Source organism: Python bivittatus, unplaced genomic scaffold (genome assembly GCF_059951505.1).
Source record: "Python bivittatus isolate LINGU-HERP-01145 unplaced genomic scaffold, Pbiv_v1 ctg000480_np1212, whole genome shotgun sequence".
Lineage (NCBI taxonomy): Eukaryota > Metazoa > Chordata > Lepidosauria > Squamata > Pythonidae > Python > Python bivittatus.
This window is the reverse complement of record NW_028277075.1, coordinates 13,850,650-13,877,871: the sequence shown is the minus strand read 5'-3', so window position 1 is coordinate 13,877,871 and position 27,222 is coordinate 13,850,650. Positions and strand designations below refer to the sequence as shown.

At 36.2% G+C, this 27,222-nt stretch overlaps 1 protein-coding gene across 8 annotated transcripts in view; it reads right to left on the bottom strand.

The window, feature by feature from the left end:
- Positions 1-27,222, bottom strand: part of RALGAPA1 (Ral GTPase activating protein catalytic subunit alpha 1) — a 156,425-nt gene that overhangs the window by 60,052 nt on the left and 69,151 nt on the right. For all 8 annotated transcript variants that reach the window (XM_025168223.2, XM_025168224.2, XM_025168225.2 and 5 more), the window contains 8 exons: positions 25,749-25,877; positions 25,063-25,188; positions 21,551-21,609; positions 20,856-20,964; positions 11,882-11,992; positions 8,464-8,532; positions 4,617-4,751; positions 3,026-3,209 (listed from right to left, as the gene is read on the bottom strand). In XM_025168223.2, coding sequence (XP_025023991.1) covers positions 3,026-3,209; positions 4,617-4,751; positions 8,464-8,532; positions 11,882-11,992; positions 20,856-20,964; positions 21,551-21,609; positions 25,063-25,188; positions 25,749-25,877 — 922 coding nt within the window. The remainder of the gene's footprint in view (positions 1-3,025; positions 3,210-4,616; positions 4,752-8,463; positions 8,533-11,881; positions 11,993-20,855; positions 20,965-21,550; positions 21,610-25,062; positions 25,189-25,748; positions 25,878-27,222) is intronic.

Sequence of the window (27,222 nt, the reverse complement as noted above, 5' to 3'; positions counted from 1 at the left end):
AAGGAAGGAAGGAAGGAAGGAAGATTGGAAGATTTCTGACACTCCCTGCCAGCTTCCTACAAGCTAAGTCAATGGGGAAGCTGGCAGCAAGTCACAAGTTGCTCATACTCCCACTGCTTTTTTGCCCTTGGTCATTCTGTTTCTCTGTTTAGGTAAGGAAATATCTCTGAAATGATGACCCAATGGATCATGAATTGTCTAGTTAATATTAATTCTGAGAGCTTGACATATTTATGACACTGTGCGTTTCAACATTCTAGTTGGTTTTAGAGAGTTCTTAATATTTCTTTGTAGAATCTAAAGAACTTTGAAGTAACACAAAGCTTCAAACAAGCTTTATTAATATACTTCCCAGTTTTGCAGGAAAACACAACTTAAATCTGAAAGTAATGTATCTTGTTCAGAGAAAAAAATATTACTGCCCTCATATTTATAACCTCAAATACTGCACAGTGCTCTGCACTGCATGATAGTTTCTGCCTTGAATGAAAATCTCTGCATAAGGCAAAATGTAAGCTAGACTGAAACAGACACATGAAAAAAAAACAACACAACCAAATATCCACAGAACTTGACTTCCTATGTATAATATGCTAGATTCACCTCAGTTAACATAGTTAACTATTTTCCATATATCAGAAATCCTTTCTATTTTGCAGAGGGCTGAGACTGCATCACATTTTTCATAGTATCAAGCATTAAGAAATTAGTGAACTTATGTCAACAGAAAATCTTGAGGCTGGTCTGCCCACTTTATCTAATTATTTAAATTAACAACCTGCCTTTCTTCCAAGAACTCAAGGCAGTGTACAGTTTCCCCACTTTCCTATTTTATTTCTGCACAACTCTATGAGATAGGTTACACTGAGAGATATTATCATTATTCTGCTTTTTAAAAAATATTTTGGTTAAATCAAGGCAGTGAACATACCTAATACTCCTGCCTCCTATTTTCCCTACAGCAACAACCCTGTGAGGTGGGTTGGGGTGAGAGAGAGTGACTGGCCCAAAGTCACTCAGCTGGCTTTCATGCCTAAGGGAGGCCTTACAGTCTCCTAGTTTCTCAGCCAGCACCTTAACCGCTACACCAAACTGGCTCTTTTTTTAATTGGCATACAGTCATTCAGTAAATGATATGATTGACTGGCGCTTCAACTTGGATATGCTCACTCCTAGTCCAATATTAACCACCATACCACAGCGGCCCAAAGAAATATCTGCCTTGGAAATCGGGTGAACTGAGCTGATAGTTCTCTGTGCCTCCTTATTCTTGCCATATGTTCAAGATCACATATTTTTGTAAGCCAGTAATAGCAAAATTTCTTTCTGACATAAACAAATTGGAATCATATCAGGTCTTAAAATAAAGGGGGATCACGTAAAATGAGAAGAAAGACAATCAAGGAATTATGCTAACACTGTGTGTACCAAATACTTAAGGGTAGGTCATGTTTTCTGATATGAACTCACCCCGACTTATCTAAGCAACAATTTGCTTCACATCCTTTAGAATTATAGGCTGTTGTGAGAAAATGACAAATACTTAAATTTTAATATTGTTAGGTATACCAAAATTGACAAAACAGTTGGTACTTATACTGGTCACCCAACAACTCAAGATTATCAGGAATCTTCTTAAAATAGCTTAAATAGGTTACAGTACTAACTTACCTAAGACAATATAACAGGGGGTAGAAGAAATATCTCATTTAGCATTTTAAAAAGAAACCCAAGACTCACTCCTGTGTGGAAATGCACAAACGAAGGACAGCAATACTGGTGTTTTCTCCAATAGATATCAATTTAAGATGAGGCGGAGGGAACTATTCAAGGTTTTCTTTTCAAATAGGCAGATTAAACAAATCACAGAGTATTTGCTGTGAACCCATAATTACACATTATTATAGCGTACAAAAGCAGAAAGGCACAAAAAAAACGGCTACAATTCTTTACACTTGCAATGTAACATGTAGGGGAAATTAATTTTGGCAAATAGTTTAAATATTAGCTTTGCATAATATGTATAGGTGAAACTGTAATTAGAGGGGAATGAATCCTTCGGTGCTTCTTTCATTCTGACCCTGCAGATGATTACTCTTCGCTAATAAGACCACAGCCATTTGACAAAAAGCCAACTACAGTAGCTTGCTTCACTCCTCAGTAAATTTAATAATTACCGTTCCTCCTGCCAATAGTTCTCAAATCAGATTTGTTCAATCCAATACTGAGCTTATTAGAGGACAGCTCTGTGTTCAGAATTCTTTGGCCAAAAAAGTACTTGAAAATGATGAAGCATGCCTTAGACAAGGGCACAATGATTAGCCATTTTCTCCACATAAAAAAAAACAGCACGGAGTCACTACAGACCACAAAATCACCTGCTGTTAGCACACAGCTGCTACAAAATGGTTCTGTATTTATCTAGTCCTTAATACCTTTAAGGAAGCCTAAAGGGAACAGCTTAATATTGGAGGAGAATGATACTACACAGAATATTTAGCCTCAGTATAAAAGCCTTCCAAATTTCTTTTCACTAGTACCATTTGATATTTCATAAAATAAAAAATCTAAATTAAAATGATTTGAACTATTAATTCAAGGTGCTTATTTTATGAGGAAAAAAATCAAATATACAAAGTTTTTTAAAAAACAAGTTAATAAATAAGCATGAAGCAAATTTTAAGGATGAAAAAATTAGTATATAATGGCTTAAACATATTGTATCTGATTGTTTGCTAAATAACATAAACATTTGCTAACATTAAAAATGGAAAATGTTTTACTTGTTTACCAGAGCACAGAAAACTCTATTATAAAATTGATGAATGTTGTAAAGATGTACTTCTTGTAGCAAACAGGGTTGTAATTACTCAGAATTATATTAATCTATTCCATGCTTATTAACACTATCAATAATCTATAACTGTAATTATTAGATATAATTTAGAACTCATACTTTAGACTAATACTTCAATACTGGAAAATCTATAATACATGGTCAGAAAAGGAAGTTAAGCAAACAAACCTTCTGTGACTGGCTGGAGTTTGGAAGACCGTTCTGAATCAGGTGAATGAAGTGGTTCTGGTTCTTTCAAATTTTCCAAATGCATAAAAGGATCATAATCCAAAGATGCTAAATCAGATAGGCTCATTGGAAAATATTTCAGGTTGCTGAAGCACTGAGATCCATAGACACATCCATGAAGAACCTTAAAAAACAAAGCTTACTAAAACCTATGTACAGAAGTGTGAAAGACTAAAGTAAAAGCAGGATTACTTCTCGGAAGTTTGAGATAAAATCCACACAGGATACACAGAGTTCTTAAATCTGTGATGTAACTACATTTATACCAAAGTGCACATAGTTTTGTTTGGACAAAGAAAAAGATGATGAGAGTCTTTTCATACTATTCTGATTTGTAACTGTTCTCATGATATGTGATTATTATTTAATGTATCCGTTATTGTATTAATATCTTGCTTTTCCTCTCACAGCAGTATATGAGGCTGCTTCCCATTTTGTTCCTGTAATTGTAACTGTACGGGGTAGATTGGTTTAAGAGAGAAAGAAAAAGATGTTCTGAGTTAACCAGTGAAGCTAGTGGTTCAAGTGAGGACTTGAACTGGGCCTCTCTAGTCCTACTCTCAATCCTATCTGAGAGTAGCCTTCTAAATGAACCACTTCTGAAAATGGTTCACTCTACTCCAGTAATAAATGGCTGGATACTAAAAAGACTTTTTTACTGGTAATTTAAAGTGCTGTTTTGACTTTTTAGGATTTTTACAGTTTGGAAAATCACAATAAACAAACAAATAAATCCCCAAAAGTTCCTATCTAGATTCTGAGATTTCACCTGAGACGGTTGCTTGAGTGTGCTTCCCCACATAGGTGTCAGTGAAAAGGCCCTTTTAATTGTACCTTGGTTTTGAAATGCCTATCTTCTACCTGGGGCCATGCAAAGGCCTTTTTGGTTTCCCAAGTGTTTTCAACCTGTCCTAACATTTAATATTGTTTTACTATTTACTATTTGTTCTTTGTTTTCATTCATATAATCTGATGTTTTTAAAGTGGTTTATTCTATTTTCACTGTATTTCTGAACTTTTAATATATTATTTCTGTTCTATTTACTGTGATTATGAATGGCCATCTATGCTCAGATTTTGTCTAATCAGAGAATAGAGAAGATTCTCCAATTCCTTCTGTTAGTTTCTCTTGCTAACAGGCACAGCTGTGAAATCTGGATGGCTCTGCTCATGGTGTGTTGACTGAACCAGATATTTTGGCTTTTTCCTTTCATAAAACAGATTCCCTGGCTTATATAACCAATAAATAGAAGTACAGACAAAACCACCTGGATTTGTTAGCTGCACTTGCTGGCAGGAGCCATCAGTGGGAGTGACTGGAACAGGGCGCAACATGTTTCTCATTCACTCCTAAGTCAGAACTGTTCAGAGTTCTGAGTTAAAATTCTGAGAAAACATAACACATGAAAATAGCTCTTCTTTCTTTGTTCAGTTTTGCTTCTTCTCTTATTTGCAAAAACAAAAACTTTAAAAATTTCAGAAGACAAAATTTTCATAAAACCAAACCAAAAGTAAAAGGGGTAGCAAATACCTTATATATGTAATTAAGAACAGATTTTTCAGATTTATCATTTTCAGATGTTGTAGAGTGAATAGGCTGTAATAATGTCCGCAGTGGCAATGCCATTGTCCAGTCCAACAAACAAAGAAGTAGAGATACCACCAGCTGTAATACAAAGATTTCTAAATTACAGATAACCATGAAGGATAATTTATTTGATTTGATTTTCCATGCTTTCTTTTTAACTGTAGCTTCAGCAGGAATCCATATGAGAAGCACTTTGTATCTCAGTATGTGTTATGCCAACAGTTTGATAATAGAAATACAGACACAAATAAGCAAGGCCTGATCCTACTAAAACACAAGGTCATTTTAGTCCCAATAAGAGTTAAACACAATAGAACTTCAAAGAAACACAGTTTTAGATGGACTACATTTGTAACCAATGAATAGGAGAATGATTAAGCACAATTTTCTTATTTTGCTACATAGACATAAAAAAGCAAAGTACACATGTAATCATTTATGGTACATGTTCTAAGCAATCAATGAAATTCTAATGTTCTCAACTTAGTTTTACCACTATGGATGAAAGATGGTAAACAGTTTAAGCACTTTAAGAAAATAATAATGGGAAACCCCAAAACTATGAGCCATTTCTAATCCACATAATCTTTTTTCCTGGTTCACTGAGGCTGTGTCCAATATGCTGCACTCTCCTGGAAGTCCCATCAAGCTGCAGCTCTCTAGACCTGTCTGGTATACAGTGGGGCAAAAAAGTATTTAGTCAGTCACCAGTTGTGCAAGTTCTCCCACTTAAAAAGATGAGAGAGGCCTGTAATTTTCATCATAGGTATACCTCAACTATGAGAGACAAATGGGGAAAAAAATCCAGAAAATCACATTGTCTGATTTTTAAAGAATTTATTTGCAAATCATGGTGGAAAATAAGTATTTGGTCAATATCAAAAGTTCATCTCAATACTTTGTTATATATCCTTTGTTGGCAATGACAGAGGTCAAACGTTTTCTGTAAGTCTTCACAAGGTTTTCACACACTGTTGCTGGTATTTTGGCCCATTCCTCCATGCAGATCTCCTCTAGAGCAGTGACGTTTTGGGGCTGTTGCTGGGCAACACGGACTTTCAACTCCCTCCAAAGGTTTTCCATGGGGTTGAGATCTGGAGACTGGCTAGGCCACTCCAGGACCTTGAAATGCTTCTTACGAAGCCACTCCTTCGTTGCCCGGGCGGTGTGTTTGGGATCATTGTCATGCTGAAAGACCCAGCCACGTTTCATCTTCAATCCCCTTGCTGATGGAAGGAGGTGTTCACTCAAAATCTCACGATACATGGCCCCATTCATTCTTTCCTTTTCACAGATCAGTCGTCCTGGTCCCTTTGCAGAAAAACAGCCCCAAAGCATGATGTTTCCACCCCCATGCTTCACAGTAGGTACGGTGTACTTTGGATGCAACTCAGCATTCTCTCTCCTCCAAACACGACGAGTTGAGTTTAGTCCAAAACATTCTACTTTGGTTTCATCTGACCATATGACATTATCCCAATCCTCTTCTGGATCATCCAGATGCTCTCTAGCAAACTTCAGACAGGCCCGGACATGTACTGGCTTAAGCAGGGGGACACATCTGGCACTGGAGGATTTGAGTCCCTGGCGGCGTAGTGTGTTACTGATGGTAGCCTTTGTTACTTTGGTCCCAGCTCTCTGCAGGTCATTCACTAGGTCCCCCCGTGTGGTTCTGGGATTTTTGCTCACCGTTCTTGTGATCATTTTGACCCCACGGGGTGAGATCTTGCATGGAGCCCCAGATCGAGGGAGATTATCAGTGGTCTTATATGTCTTCCATTTTCTAATTATTGCTCCCACAGTTGATTTCTTCACACCAAGCTGCTTGCCTATTGCAGATTCAGTCTTCCCAGCCTGGTGCAGGTCTACAATTTTGTTTCTGGTGTCCTTCAACAGCTCCTTGGTCTTGGCCACAGTGGAGTTTGGAGCGTGACTGTTTGAGGTTGTGGACAGGTGTCTTTTATACTGATAACAAGGTCAAACAGGTGCCATTACTACAGGTAACAAGTGGAGGACAGAGGAGCCTCTTAAAGAAGTAGTTACAGGTCTGTGAGAGCCAGACATCTTGCTTGTTTGTAGGTGACCAAATACTTATTTTCCACTATGATTGGCAAATAAATTCTTTAAAAATCAGACAATGTGATTTTCTGGATTTTTTCCCCCATTTTGTCTCTCATAGTTGAGGTATACCTATGATGAAAATTACAGGCCTCTCTCATCTTTTTAAGTGGGAGAACTTGCACAACTGGTGGCTGACTAAATACTTTTTTGCCCCACTGTAAATCTAACATATAAATAAAATAAATAAATGTTTGGGAAAACATCCCAACACACTGAAGCAGATGTTCTGGGTATACAAGAATCTATGAGGGGAACGATGACTTGCCAAAACAAGCCTCTTTCTATGTTCTTACTAACTAGTGGATCTAACCTATTCCATGGATAGAAACAGACTTTCTTTTGTGGATTGCAAGCTTTGGATCCAGGCCACTGTGCTAATTTTGTATGAAACTAAAACATAAAAGGGACCTGCATCACAGAAAAGGATTTGTATCAAATTAAAGACCCTTGCTAGATCAGATGACTGATTGGTAATTGAACTTACTGTGAAGTACCTTTCTAGTCACTGAATGATGAACCTAACAGGAAAAAAAATAAAGGATTTCTGTTCTCCAGGATGTGTTGTGTCTGGGCAGAAACTGGGAAGCACAATTTGTGCTCTTCTAGCTAGAAGAAAGAGGTTAAGATTTCCTCCTGTCCTTTCAAGGAAACCCTTTCCATTCATTCAGTTGCACTGATTTCAGTTCAGTTGGTTTAACTTCCTCTTTATTGTGTATTTTATTAATAACCAACTTGTGACTGTGAAAATGCATAGAAATGGAAGAATAACATTTAATGGTTAATATAATGCAGTGGTGTAATTTGCATCCTGAATCTTGGGTCACTTGGTTTCTTACATAGATTTTTCTCTTCTTCCTAAATAGGGTGGGATTGTTGGGTCTATCTTGTGGTGATCAGAAAGGAAAGCCCAACTACTGTGAGCTGAAAGGAAAGAGATATACTACAGCAGTATTCTCAGGGTGGATCAGCTAACAATTTATAGCATTCTTTGTTACATAGCACGGCCAAAGGCTGTGTCTGTGTCAAACGTATCTATTTTATAATGTTTTACAAAGGTCAATGACTCTGCAGCCTTACACATGTCTATTAACGGTACTCCAGTTGATAATGCTGTTGACATGCCCATCCCCATCTCACAGAGTGTGTTCTGAAGCCAGAAGGAGGCTGTGTATACCAGGACCATATTCCCTAGTCATCTGCTGTTTATGGATCATGAAACCTGACTTCCTTGATTTCCTCTTTTGTAGAAGATAAATAAACAATTGGCCTTTTGCTTTTCTAGCATACATCTGAGCTTGGGTAACTTTGGGCCAGTCACTCTTAGTCCAACCCACCTCACAGGGTTGTAGTTGTGGAAAAAATAATACACAGGAACATTATTTATGTATACTGCCTTGAACGAAAATAAAGGCAGGATAAAAATATGAAAATAAGTAAGTCGGTCAAATGGAATTGGTGGTAGTGGGAGCAAGAACGTGTCCATGAGGAGGTGATGCACACAAAGGCAGCTAAGCCCCTTGTCCATCCAGGAAAATGGAGCCTAAGCCTATTTATGCAATGTGCACATATACTTCATGGTTTCCTTTATAACCCAAGCTATCTGTTCTTCAGTTTTTCACTAGTCATAAGCATATATTGCAATAGAATAACATAAAAGAAGTCTGCTTACCCTCTTATCTTGCTCATAAGAAGAAGCTTCTGTACTGGGCAAGAGATGAGTGATGGTAGCTATCAATATCTGCAGACAATAAACATATTTTTAAAAGAAATCTACACCTCTAAGCTTAAAATGGTATTTTTTGAACAAGCAAACTGATGGCGTTTTTATTTTTGTGTACTGTGTATGAAACTGTCCTTAATTTTATCTGGTGAATAAAATGTCCATTGTATGGAGATGGCTTTCATAGTGTTTAGTCATATAGAATCTTGTTTGTAAATTAACTATTGCATATTTTATTTTTCTGTGCAGTTTTAATTTAGCATTGTTATTATAAAGCAACTATTTCATTCTATTCTATGTAATCATAGTAATTATTTAAAATGGTTAACCTCTTCAAAGTCTTATGCTGTTGTTTGGAAGCTGCTTATGAGACTAAATAATGTCAAAATGTCAGTTTTCAAGAATTACTGCTATTAGTTCTGTAAAACTGATGTTAACCACATTTACCCAGGCTTCCTATATGGAGGAGATTGAACATTTGAGATATATTCCTGTAGGTGAAGACAACTAATTGATTCATCTTAAATGAATCTTAAACTTTTATCCATATATATTCTGAAACTAGGTAAACAATCGAAAAAAGATTTATCTGAATGTTTTACCTAGAATGCTTTTTCTTTTTCAGACAATACCGATATTGATAAATGATGTACCATTTAAACAACAGCAGAAAGATATTTCAAAATTTGTGTGGCAAGGTAAAAAACCAAGAATAAAATATAAACTATTACAAGATGCCAAAGAAAGAGGTGGGTTAGGTCTTCCAGGTTTAAAATTATATTTTGATGCTTGTTGTCTAGTATGGACAAAAGAATGGACAACTTTACAAAACAATAGGTTATTGGAATTAGAAGGACATGAGTTAAGATTTGGATGGCATGGATATTTATGGTATGATAAAGTCACACATATTTAATAATAAATAAAAAATGAAAAAATAAATATTGATTTTAAGAATCATTTTATTAGATGTTCTATATTGAGAATTTGGAATAAATATAAGGTAAGACTGTCTCCAAAAATTCTTCTATGGTGGTCACCTCAAGAAGCTTTCCATAGAAAAGAAATGATGGTTAAGCAACCATGATTGATGTACGCAACTCTTTTATCATTTTCTGAAGGAGAACCTAACCTGAAGAAGAGAGAAGAACTAGAATTGGAAGGCTTTGTTTGCCAATGGTTTATATACGCACAGTTGCTAGAAAGATTTAAACTAGATAAAAAAAAGATATGAATTTACCACTGAGAAAACTGAGTGTGAATATGCTTTGTGTACTAATGATGAATGTCTTATTACTAAAATGTATAAACGTTTGTTAAAGATGAATTTGGAGGATGAATATGTTAAAGATTGTATGGTTAAGATGAATTTGGAGGATGAATATGTTAAAGATTGTATGGTTAAATGGGCAAAAAACTTTGGATATAATAATGTTAGACCAGTGGGAAAATATGTGGAACAAAGAGTTAAAGTTTACTCTTACTTATACATTAAAAGAAAATTTTACAAAATGATGTACTGTTGGAATTTGACACCAGATAAATTGTCAAAGATGTATAAAGGTACAGTATCTCAAATGTCTGTTGGAAATGTAATCAGTGTGAAGGTACATTCTATCACTTATGGTGGACTTACGAAAAGGCTAAGAAATATTGGAATATGATATGTACTTTGATTCAAAAGATTTTGAAAATAGATTTGCAATTGAAACCAGGGACTTCTCTTTTAGGTACGATGGACAAACAGCTGGAAAGACAACATGGAAATGTATTTCTTTATATGATACCTGCAGTGAGACTTCTATATGTGCAAAAATGGAAAGATATACACTACAAATACTCACTGCTAAAGAATGGACATTGATATTAATGGAACTGGCTGAGATGAAACTTACTGCTTTGCTCAAAGACAGGGCACTGTCCAACTTTGTCTCTTAGATTTTTTGCTTGATACTCAAAAAAATCCAACCTTAACTTTGGGATTTGCTGATTGATGTTACACTTATAAAAATATCTTGTATAAATTACAGTGGTACCTCTAGTTACGAACTTAATCTGTTCCATGACTCAGGTTGCAACTCGAGTTGGTCTCAAGTCGAGGTAAAGTTTCCCATAAGGTTCAATGTAAATCCGGTTAATCCATTCCGCCCTCCGAATTTGGTCGCACCACGAGGCAAATTTCCCCATAAGGTTCAATGTAAATACGGCTAATCCGCCCTCCGAATTTGGTCGCACCCCGAGGTAAATTTCCCCCATAAGGTTCAATGTAAATACGGCTAAACAGTTCTGAAACATACTGTATGCATTTTATTTTTAAACCTCAAAAACCTTCCAAACGCCACAAAAACCTTCCAAACGCCACAAAACACACCACAAGCCTCACCGAACGTCTCCTTGCTACCGCGATCTCGCCCACAGGAAGCCCCGACTGCATGGCAGCAGGGAAAATGGCCGCGGATCCGGTTCGTAAGTAGAGGCGAGTTCGTAAGTAGAGGTAAATTTTTGGGGCTGGAGCTGGTCGTATCTCGAAAAATTCGTAAGTAGGGGCGTTCGTAAGTAGAGGTACCACTGTATATGTATTACTCAAACAGATTAATTTTTAGGATACCTTCTGAATATTAGATTAAAAACTACGTTTTGCTGTGTAAATGTTTAGATATTAGAGTAAGAGGCGAATGTATTATTCATCTATACCTGTACCAAGGAAAGTTGGAAGCTACTTTTTTTCTTCTGTTTCTCTCCCCCCCATTTTTTTCTTTTTCCCCCTCTTTCCCCCCTCTTTCCTTGATTTTTCTGTTTTTTAACTTTTGTGGAAAACTTAATCATATTTATATATAAAAAAAAAGAAAAAAGATTTATCATTCCTTGAAATGTTATTAAACTGAATTAACCTATTTCTATTATATTTGTTCAGAAATCTACAGAAGTGATTTCATCAATGGTCATCTCTCTATTTAAGAATGGAGATAGACTTCATTAGCTCCCAAAGGTTGTATTAGATCCATTCTAACTGATTATCTATACCCCCCTAAAATCTGTGCCTAAAGATTTCCACCCTCCCATCTGCCTGGTTAGTACAATAACAAGGACTTTTACTTGAATAAATAATTATATTGCTATAAACATTTTTGAGACCCTGTTTTAACTCTTCCCCATGGTATCTATATTTAATTTGGCCTTCTTGACCAACATGTGGATTGGTAATAAACAATTCTGATGAAAACATACTATATTTCATAAGCTGTGTTATTTCAGTGTTATACTATGAAATTTGCAGACACACATACCATTTGCCACTCTGAAAATATTTTGCTAAAGATTATTATATGAAAATCCATGTTCAAATATATCTTTTGCTTTTACTTACCTGAATAATTTTTAATGGTGAATCAGGCTGGTATAGTTGTAGCCTGTGTACATAATGAACCAGCATATTAAGCATATTGCAAGCCACGTGTGCAACTGTTTTATTTGGAAACTACAAAAAACACAAAAAGAAAAGTATTGAATGCAATATTATAATGCACTATACCTAACAGACTAGCATTTCATTACTATTTCATATTGAGAGGAAAAATATACATTCAAAGTAAAAAAAAGTGCTCAGGTAAGAATCAAATTTATTCTCTAATTCTTGAACAGCTTTAAACCAGAAATTAATTATGTTGTATGAGTCTAAGATAGATACACAAACTTAGAAAATACAAATAATAATACACTACAAGCAAACTCTAAAAACCTGAGGTTCATGCAGTATGATAAAAGGTTTATTTATGTGAATATGGGTAACTCCTTAAAAGAAAAGTTCCATATCCCTCAGATATAAACCAAAAAATCAGCTAGTGAAAACATTTAAATGGTAAAATAATATAAAATAAATGTTACTATAATCTACACTAACAAATGTAAGCATACACAAAGGATCACAGTAGTTTTTACAATATGCAATAATTACAATGGGAAGTGCATGCTCTAGGGGCAAGTTCATATGATATATATTTCAAATACAAAGGACTGTAGCATTACTTTTGGCTATGATGAATATCAGAATATTGAAATACTCAAACACGATCAAAGGAACTAAAATCAAATGCAGATAACTGGAGGAATTCTTCAAAAACAAGCTCAGTAAACATACTTTCTCTTTCCCATACACGGACATACTCTCTCCCTCCCATACACATACCAGATAATGGGAACTGTATTGTTGGGTTTAAGAATAAGTATCATAAATATGGAGCCTGCAAACACAGTCTGTCAGCAATCAAGGCCAGGAAAAGCATGTTTTATTCCATAGGAAACTCAAGATGCATATCAGAGGCAAATATATTTTCAAGTACCAAGAAAGCCAATTCATATCTTTATGATTTAAATGCCATAGCTACTACTTTGTACAAAATTAGTCCTATAAAAAAATTAATGTTCAGAATGACTAGTTGGCAAGAACACTATGACTACTAACCCTAGCATCCATTTTCTTTTTTGAAAATATTTTTTACTGAAATATAGAGGGAAATTTGAAGTACTCAAAAATTATGAGTAAAAGTGAATAAGACAGACTTAGCACATATCCAGTGCTTCACATTTATTTATTTATTCATTCAGGCTTCTATGCTGCTCCAATGAAAAGACTTTGAGCAGCTATTTGTTCCTCCCAATTAAATCAAAAAACACTTATGGGAGTTATAAACACAATTACAGAATTATGTTCTTCAAAAGTTGACACTGGTGACCTTTGAAAAGATGTGGGGGGGGGGACAATTAAGATAGATCCACCCCAGATGCCAAATAGATCTCTTCAGTTTCCAAGAGATGCTTAATTTTTTTTTCCAAAGCAAAATTCTGGCCATTTTGCCACATCCTTTGTTGACCTCTGGAATTCAGAGGCAACCACTGTTCTGAACAGGATGGCCTCTAAGCAAAATGTCAGTATTTCTCTGTGCTTATTGGCATCATTGGATTGTCATCCAGCAGCTCTGTTTAAGGTGACCCCTCCCTTATTAGGAAAGAATGGCCTGATAAATAATCCTTTATGTTGCTATGACTGGTTTTCCAAACATTTACTGATAAAATGACTTGTATCAGTTCAGGTCTTGGCTCCATATTGATAGAACCAAAGGAAATAACTTGGACCTTGTCTTGCAATATGACCCAGGATTCATATGACAGTTCTTTGAGAGAGGAGGGTTAGTCCTGCTACCTTGCAAGTTCTCACACAGTCACAAGCAAATGGCTATATGAAACTACTGGGAGAGATCATCTGTTGGTTCGAGTGAGATATTATCAACATGCAGATTATACTCAACTATACATCTCCACTCTGGCCTTAACAGGAGATGCTATGGGTGCTTTGACCATTTGTCTGGAAACTGTAAGGATCTGTGTGATGAAACTGGCTAAAGCTGAACCCCAGCAAGAAAGAGCTGCAGTTTATCCAGAGGTCTATGGAGTCTATTAAGGATCCTACTCTAAGTATGAACATGCTTGCACTTCCTCTGAAGGAGCAAGTTTGTGATTAGGGTGTCTTTACAGCTCCTGCTAAAGCAGCAGGCGGAGTGGCCAGGGTAGACTCTGCCTAGTTACGCACACTGTCATTATGCTGAACTTGGATTACTCTAATACAGTCTACTGATGGTTTCCCTTCAAGAGCTGGAAAAGGTGAAAAAGTTACAAAAAAATATCAGAGTCCTGGAGCAGTTCCCCCTATGAAGAAATACTGGACATTTAGCTTGGAATGAAGGCAAGTGAGGCATATAAAATCATGCATTGTATAAATAAAGTGGAGACAGGTTTCCTTTCTTCATCCATAATGTTAAAACTTGAGGGCATCCACTGAAACTAAATATAGGAAAATTCAGGGCCAATGGATAGAAATACAGTACTTTTTCACAGGGCATACAGCTAAACTGAAATTTAATTAAGGTAATGGCAGTCAATTTATGTAACTTAAAAGGGGACTCGGTAGGTTTGTGAAGAATGAAACTATCAATGGTTACTAATATGGCTATTACCTTCTGAATCATTGGTAGCATACCTTAAATGCTGATTGCCGGGAAGTGAAAATGGCTACTACCTCCAGTTTAGGCTGGAGCTTCCCAAATGCAACTAGTTCAATACTTTTTGACACACAAAGGTTTGATCCAATAAGGCTCTTTGTGTGTTCTGAAAGTAACTGAGTACTCTAAACTGAACTTCTGATTCATAAAGTGGAAGACTTTTTGGCCTTCTAAATCTAACCTGCTGCTTGATGTAGGAAATCCTGAGTTAAAAAAAATCTAAATGAATTTTCAGCCTCTGCTTAAAGAGCTCCAGAGGATCCGTTCCCTCAAATACTAATTTAAACTCAATTTTCCTTTCAATCAGATATTGTATATATTTATCTTAATAGTTCAAGGCAATGTATATGGATCCTCACTACCATAATATCATTTATTTATGGAAAGTATATATGCACTTCAATCATAAAAAGACCTTATTTTTTTCCCTGGGACTTATTTTGTAAATTCAGCCATACGTTTAAGAATTCCCATTCTTGATTTTGCACATCTCAGGCTTTAATTTTGGGGTGGGGACAATTGTCCATTGGGGGGGGAAAACATACTTTACTATTACAATTTTCTAAAACTCAGGTTGCAGTTGAGACTCCAGAGTGATTCGTTAAAGTAAATTCATGTGGCCCATATGTCTTCTAAACTAAATTTTCAGCAGTGCTTCTGATTCACCTACTGCTTAAAAATAGTTTGAGTGATACTTTCTGTAGCATGGATAAGGTTTTGTACCCACTCAGAAGGCATGTTATTTTGTAGCAGCATGTAACACAGCTGCTAACTGCAGCAGTTGAAAGGAGTGGCTAGGATCCTTTTGCCCAGGCTTTCAATATGGTTGAAACACAAAAGTTGTGACTTCACGCTGTCTAGAAGAAATAAATGCTACCTATACTTTGACAGAACAGCTTGGTTGGAGTTCAGAAAGTGTTGTTGCATCTGTGTTATAAGCCTGCAATTTGCTTTTGTCAACTGCCGTTTCATTCTAATAGTGTACATACTGTAACTGTCAATAAAACTGACAAGATACATAGCATCTGGTATCTGTATTCATTCATATTTCTTCACTAGAAAAATGACCCAACGTTCTTTTAATAATATGTATTCCAAATAAGAGTTTCCCATGGATATAAACCTATTTTTGAGCTTTACATTCAGTTTCCAAACTGTACAAAGAGGATGTGCTTCAATTATTTTCCCTCACTGTATATGCTGTTTTAAAATTATACTCTATTTACTGAACACAGTGAAGCACATTTTAATTTAAACTTCATTTTTTTTAAACTATCAAAGCAAAATAAGCAATAAGGAAATCTGGATAATAGAACTAAAAAATTGCCTACCTGGGAGGATTGTTTTATAAAATAATAATATGAAATAAAATAATATTGTCAGAAAGGGATTTTGGAGACTTCTATAGAAATATATTTCTATTGTTCTTTCCTCTTTTGCTGCAACAGGGCCTTTCTTGCCATTTTTGATCCTTATTCTTCCTTAGACTGCATAGGATTGCATATTGACAACGTAAGCACTTTGTAAGGTATTTAGAGCTTTACTGCATCCAAATTTATTGGGTATACATCACAGAGAACGTAATAGCTTTTATTCTAAAGAACATCCATACCAGATTAAATTAATGAGATCACTTAATTCTATTTAAAGGAATAATTAGTGTAATTTATCCATGCATACACATTATTCCCATGATGCTATTTCATTTGGGATAAGCACTGCTGTGCAAAGCACAGAAAAGGAGTAAGAACTATAGTAGAAAGCAAAAGTGTTCAGATGTGTTCAGAAAAGAAGAAACATAACTAAATCTAGAAACATCATTCACTATACTTTTTAATATCTTTCTATCCTTGCAAAGCATTCCTGCTTCTATCACATCCATATACTATTTACACATTACCTTTTTTCTTTAAACTTCTCACCTTTCTCTTTTTGAGGATGTCATCAACTCCTTTCAGTGATGACTTTTTCAGTCTATCCCTTCCTCTTGAACCTTCCCTCTTCCTAAATATATATTTATTTCACAGTTTGATCCTTATACATTCTCTCTCTATAGAAATCTACTTTGTTGATATTGGTCACTCACATTTGAAATCAATCCACATTCATTCAGCACCTGTTCATTTTTTACCTTACTTTGTTTTATTTTACCATTTGTAAGTACTTCATTCTCATTGTGTTCAATTTACATTTATGTTTCCATGACATAGCCAACTCTCATTTCCATAAAACTAAGTTGACAGAAGCACTCTTATACATAGTAGATTTTGCTTCTTTTAGCAAACATTCATTCCTTGCAACAAGTCACACAGTCAGATATATTTAGTCCAAAACCAGGGACATGTATTTTTAAAAAATCTTAAATACAACAACAAAGGGCATAAAAGCAATTGTAAAAATTTTAATACAGTGGCAGAATTTGATTTAAACCTATGGATCAATCTTAATATCGCAATTTGTTGGCCCCAGCAATAAATCTGTTTGCCCCAGAAATAAATTTGCCCCTGAAATAAATTTTGTCACCTTATGAGTAATGATTTGAATCAGATAAAAGGAAAGTGACATAAAATGTATCTGATCTATCCAGATAGTTATATAAAAGAGGTGTTATTAGTAGATGATGGGAATTGTTATAAAAGGAACAATTCAATAAAATTTCTGTCTCTGAGTTGACAGACCCTGAAGTACATAATAATTCTTTATACAGGAGACTTGCAAACCTACCCCACACAATTGCAAAAGTAGAACTTTAGTCACACTAGTCAAAATGCACAGTAGTACCTCAGAGGAAAATTACTGGAAACATAAGAAGATGGGGCAGGGCACATTTAAAATTTCTCCATCCATTTCTCCATTTTTAGTAAACATTGTAACAGTACAGAAATTCATCTGCTTCTTCCAGTTTTTTACCGTCTATGTATAACTTGCACATATTCACTCTATTTTTCCCTGTCAAGCACAACTATGGTGTCGGTCATATGTAGAGGTTTGGAGGTGGGGTATCTTTCTGTGTAAAACTGACAAATAGTACACAGTACTGCAAGTAATTTGTGTGATGGATACAGCCAGTGATGAAGACAAAATAATAAGTAGAGACAAACATTTCTTTGGTTCGTATGATGGGTAGTACTTTGGGCACTAGGTATACTGACTATCAAGGGTCACGAACAATGAAAAGAGGCTGAATCTGGGCTAGAAAGGTATGCAATGGATGTCTTTCTCCTTGGACTCACATAGACTAGCTTGAGACTACATACCTATACAGCATATTTGAATTTACATTATACAGTGAAATTACACAGCACAGAGCAAGTTCTGAATCACTGGCCAAACTAGCAAAAGCAACATATATAGCTGGAAAACATGGCTCTTGGGGCTGAACAATAATTCCAGTCTAAAGAAATATATGAAAATACTGTTCAAATCTCCATCACTCAGACTAAAAAATGTATTACCACAGAGATTTCTCAAATTAGTTCCAGGAACTATTTAATAGGAGACCAAGAAAAACATAAAAAGAGCCCTACTGGATCTGTCCAAGACTTCATCTAGACCAGCATTCAATTTTACATGTTGGTCAATCTCTGGTTTCAGGAAGCTTATTATTATAGGCAGGGTGACTGCTGATTATTAATCCCAGCAGCAAATATTTACAGTCTACTGCCTGTGATTTATAACGCAGTAACACATCCTTCAAAACTAGTAGCCTTATCCCTATGAATTTTACTAATCTCCCTTGAAAATCATCCAGATGGGTAGCTTTCTCAATATTTGATGGCAGCTAATTTCATACTGTTCTGTCCCATAGAAATGCAAGGAGTGAAGAAGACAGCTGAAGTTGAGAGCTGGTAAATCAGTCCTACAGATACGTTGGAGCCAAAAAATTAATCAAGTCAGATTATGGTTCAAAGCTAAACATTACTATACTGTACTAGCTGTAAATGTGGCCAGTCTAGAAGAGTGGTTGTGATCCAAGCAAAAATAAAGGTATCAAGGAAAACAACCTATAGTAAATAGTGGGATGAAAGTGTCAGTCCTTTCAGGTAGGCCAGGTCAAGAAACAGACACCACAGGAATTCCAAGAATGCTACTTTATTGTTGTAGGGTATATTAACAGAAGATCTGCCCAAGTTTCTCTCTGTCTCATCTTATACTAAACAAAATCAAGGATGGGTTATTTTAACTTTCTTTCTCAAGCTTCCTTCTATTTCTGGACTGTGTAATCACTTCTCCAAGTTCCTCCCTAATGGCTCAATCCTTCCTTCCCCTCTTAATATCTCTTTCATACCTTCCCCAAGGTAAGGTCTACACCCCTTTACAGCAAGGCAGGCTACAATGAATGTTTTCTCCAGCAACCATCTTGGCTCTGATATTTCCTTATAAAGTTTCTGGTCCCTCTCAGACCCAAGGGTGCTCTTTATAATTCTGAGCTGATCTTTCATAAGGAATCTGACCAGTCTAGTGCTCTACTGCCATTTACCTCTCTGTTCTTTCACTCAGCGTAGTGGCACTATTTAGGCTCAGAAGCTGTGATCAGAGACTTGAACTAGAGAGTTTAAGAGATCCAAGAAATGCATTCTGTTCCAATCTCAATTCCCTGACATATATCCAAGGTAGAAACAGGCCATGCAGGCTCCTTGTTCTCATTACCTGCAGCACAAGAAGGTAAACCAGACTACGAAACTAATGCCATGTAGGTCAGGACAACTTTTATTGTAACAGCTATAAAATCTTGCAAGTCTGAATGTACTTTATCCCTCCCTCGCGTTATCTTCTTGTGAACTAGAGAGGGGCTTGTCTGAGATGCTTTCTCAAGTTATTTTCTTGGTCTAAGCTCAAGCCTTGCTTATCTGACCACTGCCTTGGTAGCGGCTCTTCCTCCTGTCCTTCAAGGCCATTCCCTGTGGGCTCCACATTCAGTTTGGATCACCATTTTATAATTTAACTATTGTTTATCAGTTTATATATTGTGGCTTTGTATTATTTTTATCAGATTCTGCTGAATTATCTGTAAGCTGCCCAGCCAAGTCATTTTGGTTAGATTAAGTAGCCATGTTTTAAATAAATAAATGCAACCCCATCTCAACCCCAAAACAATTGTGAGGGTGGGAGCAATTTTCTTGCCAGAGGCCTCTCACTCCCATTCTTGTAAATGAAACCTTGAAACATCTACAACAACGCCTTGAACATTTTGGCTTGACTCTTTTCAGTGATTTCACTGGGTAGAATTCTGCAGCCTCCAGGCTGAATTGCAGCCCAACTGTATAAATGCTGCCCATCTCTGCTTTAAGTTATATGCCACAATGTTTCTGCAGGTTGCAAATTCTACTAAGTAGAATTTAATAAGTGATTTAGTACGTTTTGCTTTGGATTGTATGACTTTCATTATAAGTACTAACCTGTCATGACCAGCACTGAAATAAGATGGAGAAAGGGCTGCTTCCTTACCCAGAGTACAATTAAGAATTACCTACAATAAGGATAACACTTTCTATATTTATGCAACTGGTTAGGCATTGTTTAGATCAAATCAGGGATCTCAAACTCAAATAAATATAGAGGGCCACATAACATAAAACACATTGATCAGTGGGCTGCATTCATGCATGTGCAAAGATGCAATTAATATTTAATATTAACATGTATTAATTCTTAATTAATAAAATTAATAAAATTAATTAAAATAATGCATTATTATTTATAATTAATAACAAAAATGCCATTATTGATGTTTAATAAAAACAAACAGGTTGCCTGCTATTAAACAGTAAAATATTGTACTTCCATGGCTGCAGTCTCTGACCGTGTATTGTCCCACATCTTACCACTTTCTGCACACACCCCTGGTGCCATCTAGCACAGACAAATAGTGATCTCACCAGCAAAGTTCCCTCTGCATGCTTGCACAGCTATCAGTTATGAGTGCAGTGCCTGCGTATGAGACAAAGCAGCAAGGCAGGATGGCAGTGGTGGAGAGCAGGGTCTGCAGAGCCACCCCAGTAGGATTTGGGCTTTGGTAGTACCTTAAATTTTTGAGCTGTCACGGGCACACATTGCAGTACAGCACCCATGCATAGGAAAAGGCAGCAAAGCAGACAGGCTCTGGCAGCAAAGCATTAAGTTTGTGAGACATTATGCTGCATAAAAGAACTCAATGAGCCACAAGTTTGAAATATACCCCTAAAATAGATTAAAAACTGTGAATATAAGAATAAAAAGCTCCAATATGTTAAAATAATGTCATATCTCAATTTGGTTTTCATGTTCTAATGATTACATGCTTACTTTCAGTGAAGCACAGATTACGTTCAGAGCTTCCTTGATCTGAGGATGATGGGTTTCATGTACCAGTTCTTCACAGATCCAAATGCCGAGGCTACAAAGAGCAACACATCTACAAAACAAGTTACAGGCTTATATTAAACTAGTTGTACCTAATAATATTAAGGAGTGAAAACCTTATGGTATATTTTGTTTTCTTAGACAGCGCTAGATCTTATATGCACTGGTATGTCTTCTAAGTGAAGATTCTTTGATCAAGGAACGTTTCTATCAACATAATGGGTGAGGGAAATGAATGTCAAAAAGTTCTCTCATTAACACTCCATACATCAGTTGTGCTGTTCCAAAGGATCCACTAATCCTCTAGAGCTGGATTTGGGAGAAGCAACTGGTTGTTCTCGTTATGGAAATCTTCAATGGATTAAAGCTTACTATTTGTAAAGGGCTAGTTTTGGATACATTTTTTGAAAATTAAAACATTGTGGCAGAATATTTAGTGAAGCAAATACCAACATATATTCACTGTATATGAGTATTTGTTTTACTAAATATTCTGCCACAACTTTTAAAAATATATATTATTGCCACCAAAATGTTAAGAAACTCTGTATTTCATAATATATTGTTTAAACATTTAACCAAGTACCTGAACTAACCAGTTTACAAAATGCTTTGGAATATTCCTTGTTTATCCATACCTTGCAGGTCCTGATGGCTCCTCTTTTGCAGAACTTAATATTGTTTTGATAACCACCTCCTAAAGTAAGAACATTCAAGACAAGTTATCTCTTAACAGCTTAATTTAATATAAAATTTTTCAAGTAATTTTAAAAATCTCAGAAATGGAGGAATTGATTTATACTTTCAAGCCTTTCAGCTGTATATATTTGCTGACTTAATTTGGTTCATCCAGTTGTGTACACTTTCCACTGTCTACCTGTTCCTTCATATAATAAGGGCCCCCAGCTAAAATTTTTCCTCTTTAATAATTTTAAAATATTTTCTTTTAAACTGTTCCGATTTAATGATTTAAATTTAATATCCTCTAATAGTGAGAAAGAAGATGAGAGTAGAAGCTTCAATTTTCTGCTTACATAGGAGAAATTACCATAACTACATTTTAACATAACAAAAAACTACTCATTATTGTCATATAAATAGTCTGAGATCAGAAATGTTGACCATTTTTATGATTAATTTTAATTTTGGTTTACTGAAACCAGAAACTTTAAATATGCTATATAAAACTGGTTTCTTTCAATAAACCATAGCTATCCATGGCTTAACATTCAGAAGTATTGCTACATTTCCAAACTCTTCTTCACAGCCATACCAAAGTAATAGAGGGAAGAGGGTGTGTGTGCGTGCTGGTGTACATGTATATTTTGGCAACTAATATTTTTCATGACATTTCTTAGAACTTGCTTCCCAATGTGGTGGCCACATATATCTTCCTTGGTGCCTACCACAGTCTATGTTACCCGCATTTTTTAAAATATTTTTTTAAATTAAGGAAATGGACAGCTGGTATGATGGAAAGAAAAAGCCAGCCTCAGTCATTACAATCTCCAAAAATGCCTCTTGGCTATACAAAGATTCCACGGTGGCTACAGTGGAAGTATACACATTTATCTTTAAAAAAAAAGTCAAAGGCACACTGAAGTAGTAGACGGCAAGTTAAGAAACTGGAAAGGATGATGAGAAACAACCTCAGTAATTACACTTTCTGATATATGAATGCATTATGACTGACTATGCTCCTCATGGTACTCATTTTAAAAGTGTCCACATCTTCACAAATTCTAAATGTGCACACACTGGCCAAAAAGTCTGGGAATCCCTGCCCTAGAGATCTTGTTTTAGGATTCCATTTATTCCCTTTTTTCCTGGGGAAGTGATCTCAATGAGGAGAAGCTGAAAGAAATGTCAGAAACAAGAGGGATTCGACTGCATTCTTTGGGGACCTCAGTGAATAGCACAATTAAGAAAAGATGTCTATTCTTTCTATTTTCCTCTTTAAATTCAACAATTTTGTTCCTGGAAATTGCTTGGCCCATGGTGTTGCCCAATTCTGAATTTCAGTGACAAAATCCATCACTTCCATAATTATGTTTTCATAGTTGCCACAGGACTTACAGGACTTTAACTTTAAACACACATTTCCCAAATGGCAGAAATCTGTGCAAAATCTATGGCATAACCTACATTCTACAGTTCAAGGCTTTTGTAGAGTATCTTCTGAAAATAAACAAAGAATTCCAATAACAGCAGAGCACATAAGTCTGAGATTCATTCATATGAAAACCTAATTGATTGTTGTGACTGAATGCAGTCAATGAGGCTTATTTCCAGGCAAAAATTTGCTACCAGTGAAGAAGGGTTCATCTAAGTCTTACTGGTAGATCTCTTATTTTAAAGAGTTTTCAATAAAAATAAAATTATGGTAGGCTGCCATCAGAGAAGATGAACTTGGCAAATCCTTATTTCCAGGAGAGAAATTCTAAGCTTTTCTGCCCAGGACTCCTTTCTTTACACCAGTTTTAGGAAAATTATAAAGCAGGGTCTTTTGGCTCTGCCTACCTAAAGCCCAGAAATAAAGTACTTAACAAATCTTGTGCCTGTTCTGAAACACATTGGGTACCTGTGCAGTCATTTATGTATGCAGGGAAGATTTCAAGGAACAAAATAAATGGAATCAATCTAATAAAATAGATACAGGTAGTCCTCAATTTATGACGGCAATTGGGATTGGAATTTCCATTGCTTAGCAATGTGGTCATAACGCATGACCACATCGCTTAGTGATGGAAACCCCTGCAGTTCTGGTTGCCGTTGTTAACTGAATCCCATGGTCATTAGGTGAGGCAGGAAGTCGTAAGCTTCAGGCCAGCAGGAAGGCAAATAAATGGCAGCTGCTGGGCGGGGGTGGGAGTGAGGAGGTATGAGGAGGTACAGGGGAGATGCTGCGAGAGTCGGGGAGGCTGTATGAGGGTGCAAGGGGGTGAGCAAGATGGGTGGTTCAGGGAGGGTGCACAAGGGTGTGGCATGGGTCAGGAAGGGTGCACAAGGGTGCAACACAGGATAGGGAGGGTATGCGAGGGTTGGGGAGGGGGTGCAAGGGTGTGGCACAGGTCGGGGAGGATGCGTGGGAATGAGGTGCAGGTCAGGGAGGGTGTGCAAGGGAGTTGAAGTGGCTAGTGCAGCACAAGCATAAAGGGGCTGAGGGAGGGTGTGCGGATGGGAGAGACTTACCCCAGTGACTTGTGACCTTCTGTCGACTTCCCCATTAACTTTCCGGGGGAAGCTGGCAGGGAAGGTTGCAAATGGTGATCATGTGATCATGGGGCACTGCAACCAGTCCTAAGTGCAAACTGGTTGCCAAGCACCCAGATCGTGACCACGTGATCACAGGGGTGCTGGGACGGCCATAACTCTGAGGACCGGTCATGCCAACCATTCATTCAGCGCTGTCATAACTTGAAACAGTTGCTGAATGAATGGTCATAGATTGAGGACTATCTGTAGTATCTGGCTGTATAAAATTGTGGGCCAAAGATCATGTGCAGTGGTCACTTCACTGCAGTGAAGATGGCCTGCAAAAATCCACGAGGTGTAGCTCTGCTATGTGGAGTGACTACAGAAATTGGGGCTTTTTAGCTTGGAACAAAGATAGGTATGGGAAGATATGATAGATGTATGGCACAGACAACCTGCAGAGGGATTTATTTCTTTCTCTCACAATATTAGAACTTGAGATCAACTACTGAAAATAAGTGCAGGGGGGATGGGTAAAAGGAAATACTTTTTTTCACAATGGATATTTTAAATTGTGGACTTTGCTGCCAGTACTTCCCTCTGCTAAACTGGTAATGACAGTTAATACGGATGTTTTTAAAAGGGACTGGATAGGTTTACAGAGGATCAGGCTATCAACAGTTACTAATACTAACTCTTTGAATCAAAAGAATGTGCTTTAAATGCTGGCTGCTGGGAAATGACAGTGGAAGGGGCCTATCCAGTCCTGGTTTGTGAACTTTCAGATGCATCCAGCTGGCACCATATACCACAGAATGCTAGACAGTGAGCCTATATCCCAGCAGCACTCTTCTTATGTTGTTATGTTGTGTTATGTTTAAGCAGCTACATGGCTATAAAACTTATCTTAAACTCCAGGAGACATAAAAATAACACACAGCATTTCAAAACCTACCTTTACTTCTGTAAACTGAGACACAACAATATCAGGAGTGTTTGGATGTAATGCTGGTAATTCACAATATAAATTGGGAAAACACACCAGAGAGCCTAAGAGAACTTGTGCTTCTACTCTTGGTGCCTGAGTTAAAAATAAAAATATGAACTGTTAATAACATTTACTATTTAATCACAAACAAAACAAAGTTTAATTTGAATAAGTACATTTATTTTTTTAGATTATTTCATTATGCTTGCTTCCCCTAATCCCCTCTGCTTTGTTGTTTAATATCCTTACCTCTCCATCTGCCATCTCTTGCACTGGATGCCTTATACTAAACGCTCCCTGGGGCAAGAGCTATCTTTTTAGAAAATATTGTTTTGTAAAGTACTGTTTACCAGTTTAAATTAAAAGGCCTAACTTGTAAGACAGTTCAACAACTTTACTGCAGAGAACATAATCAACTTTACATATTGAATATTTGACGTTAAAATAAAAGGACTGTGTAATTACTTTATACATAATATGCTAGGCTGCTGATAGTGTTAAAAGCGTCTTACTATGAGGGTTTTTAACTAATAAACTTTGCAATCCTATTATAACTTCTATTGTTATAGAAAAATAAATAAATATTTATTTAAATATATATTTATTTAAAAAAATATTAAATTCAATATTAAATTGAAAAAGAATCAACTTACATTGAGAAAAGATGATGATGCTACTCTACCAGCAGCTATGATGAAATCCATTATCAGCATAGTAGCACCAGGCAAACCAAGGGAAAAAAACTGTGGAGAACAGTGCTTGATGATTGTATTGACAATGTCCTTGAGGAAAAGAAACGTAAGAGACAGATTATCTATCAAGGAAACTGCAGATGATGTGTTAAACATAGGAAAGTAACAGAATGGAGTGAACCTAGTTTTAAAAAATGTTCTCTCACATCAACTATACTTTAATATAGGTAGTCTTTGTTTAGCAACCACAGGGACTGGCAATTGGGTCATTAAGCTAAGCAGTCACTAAGTGAAACTGTGACTGCACTTATGATTTTACTTCAGCATTCCTTTGCTTTACAGACCTGCAAAGGTTATAAATGTGAAGACTGGTCACAAAGTTACTTTTTCATTACTGCCATAACTGTGAACGGTCACTAAATGAGGCAGTCATTAAACAAGGACTACCTGTATATCATCTAAATTATGATCAATCTTAATTATTGGTTCATTCAAACCCAAATTCATCCTCTGTTTTAAGTTGCCTTGTTTTCAAAGAAATTATAGTCAAGTTTATCAGGTTTGGGTGAATCAACTGACATTGAAAAAACTACAAAACCTCCTAGAGGATAGAGAAAGGCAGGAAAGGAAAGCATGGGACCACTTAAGTACATCCAGAAATCCAAGTGCAGCCAGTCTGGCAACATATTCACACTTATATGAAAAGCAGCAGATAATACCCATATTCTGTGTAATATCTCCCTGTTTCCACAAATATTACAGTATTAATTGCAGTCATAAAAACACAGTTGCTTAAAAAGTGGAGTTCCTGAAAATCAGACAAACCTGCAATGATTAGGATTAGAGATCCCCAGCAGTGCAGAGTATACAAGCTTCCCACAAAGGATGTTCTTAGTATACACATTTGTGAAAGTATGGTTGGCACTGAGTTGTACTCCTTTGCCCAAGCTTTTCAACTTATGCTGCTGTATGGTTTAGGATACCAAAATCTTGTTCTGTGTTGATTTTACTCATTAAGAATTTGTTTACTTTCCCATCTCTTTAACAGATAAACTGTCATTTAAAATCTGTGTTTGGTTCTCCAACAAGCAATGGCATTTTATTCTAGATAGAATTTGGTATCCCACTGAAATATTCTTTCAAACTATATAATTCACTGAGAAAAAATAGGAGACTCAAACTGGAATTTAGAATTCTTGTTAATGAGATAATTTTAATTAAGCTGAATATATTTTAAAAGCAAGGTAACATTTTTACAACCATATATAGCAAAAATAAATCCAGAACTTTTCCTAAAGATGGTAAATGCTTACTTAGTAGTAAGGATGTAATATCATGATATATAAAATATATGAAAGCATAGTTTATTTTCGAAATATAAAGTCTCTTGTAACCCTCTAAAAGAAGATACAGTCTGAATAGAAAAAGAAGATAT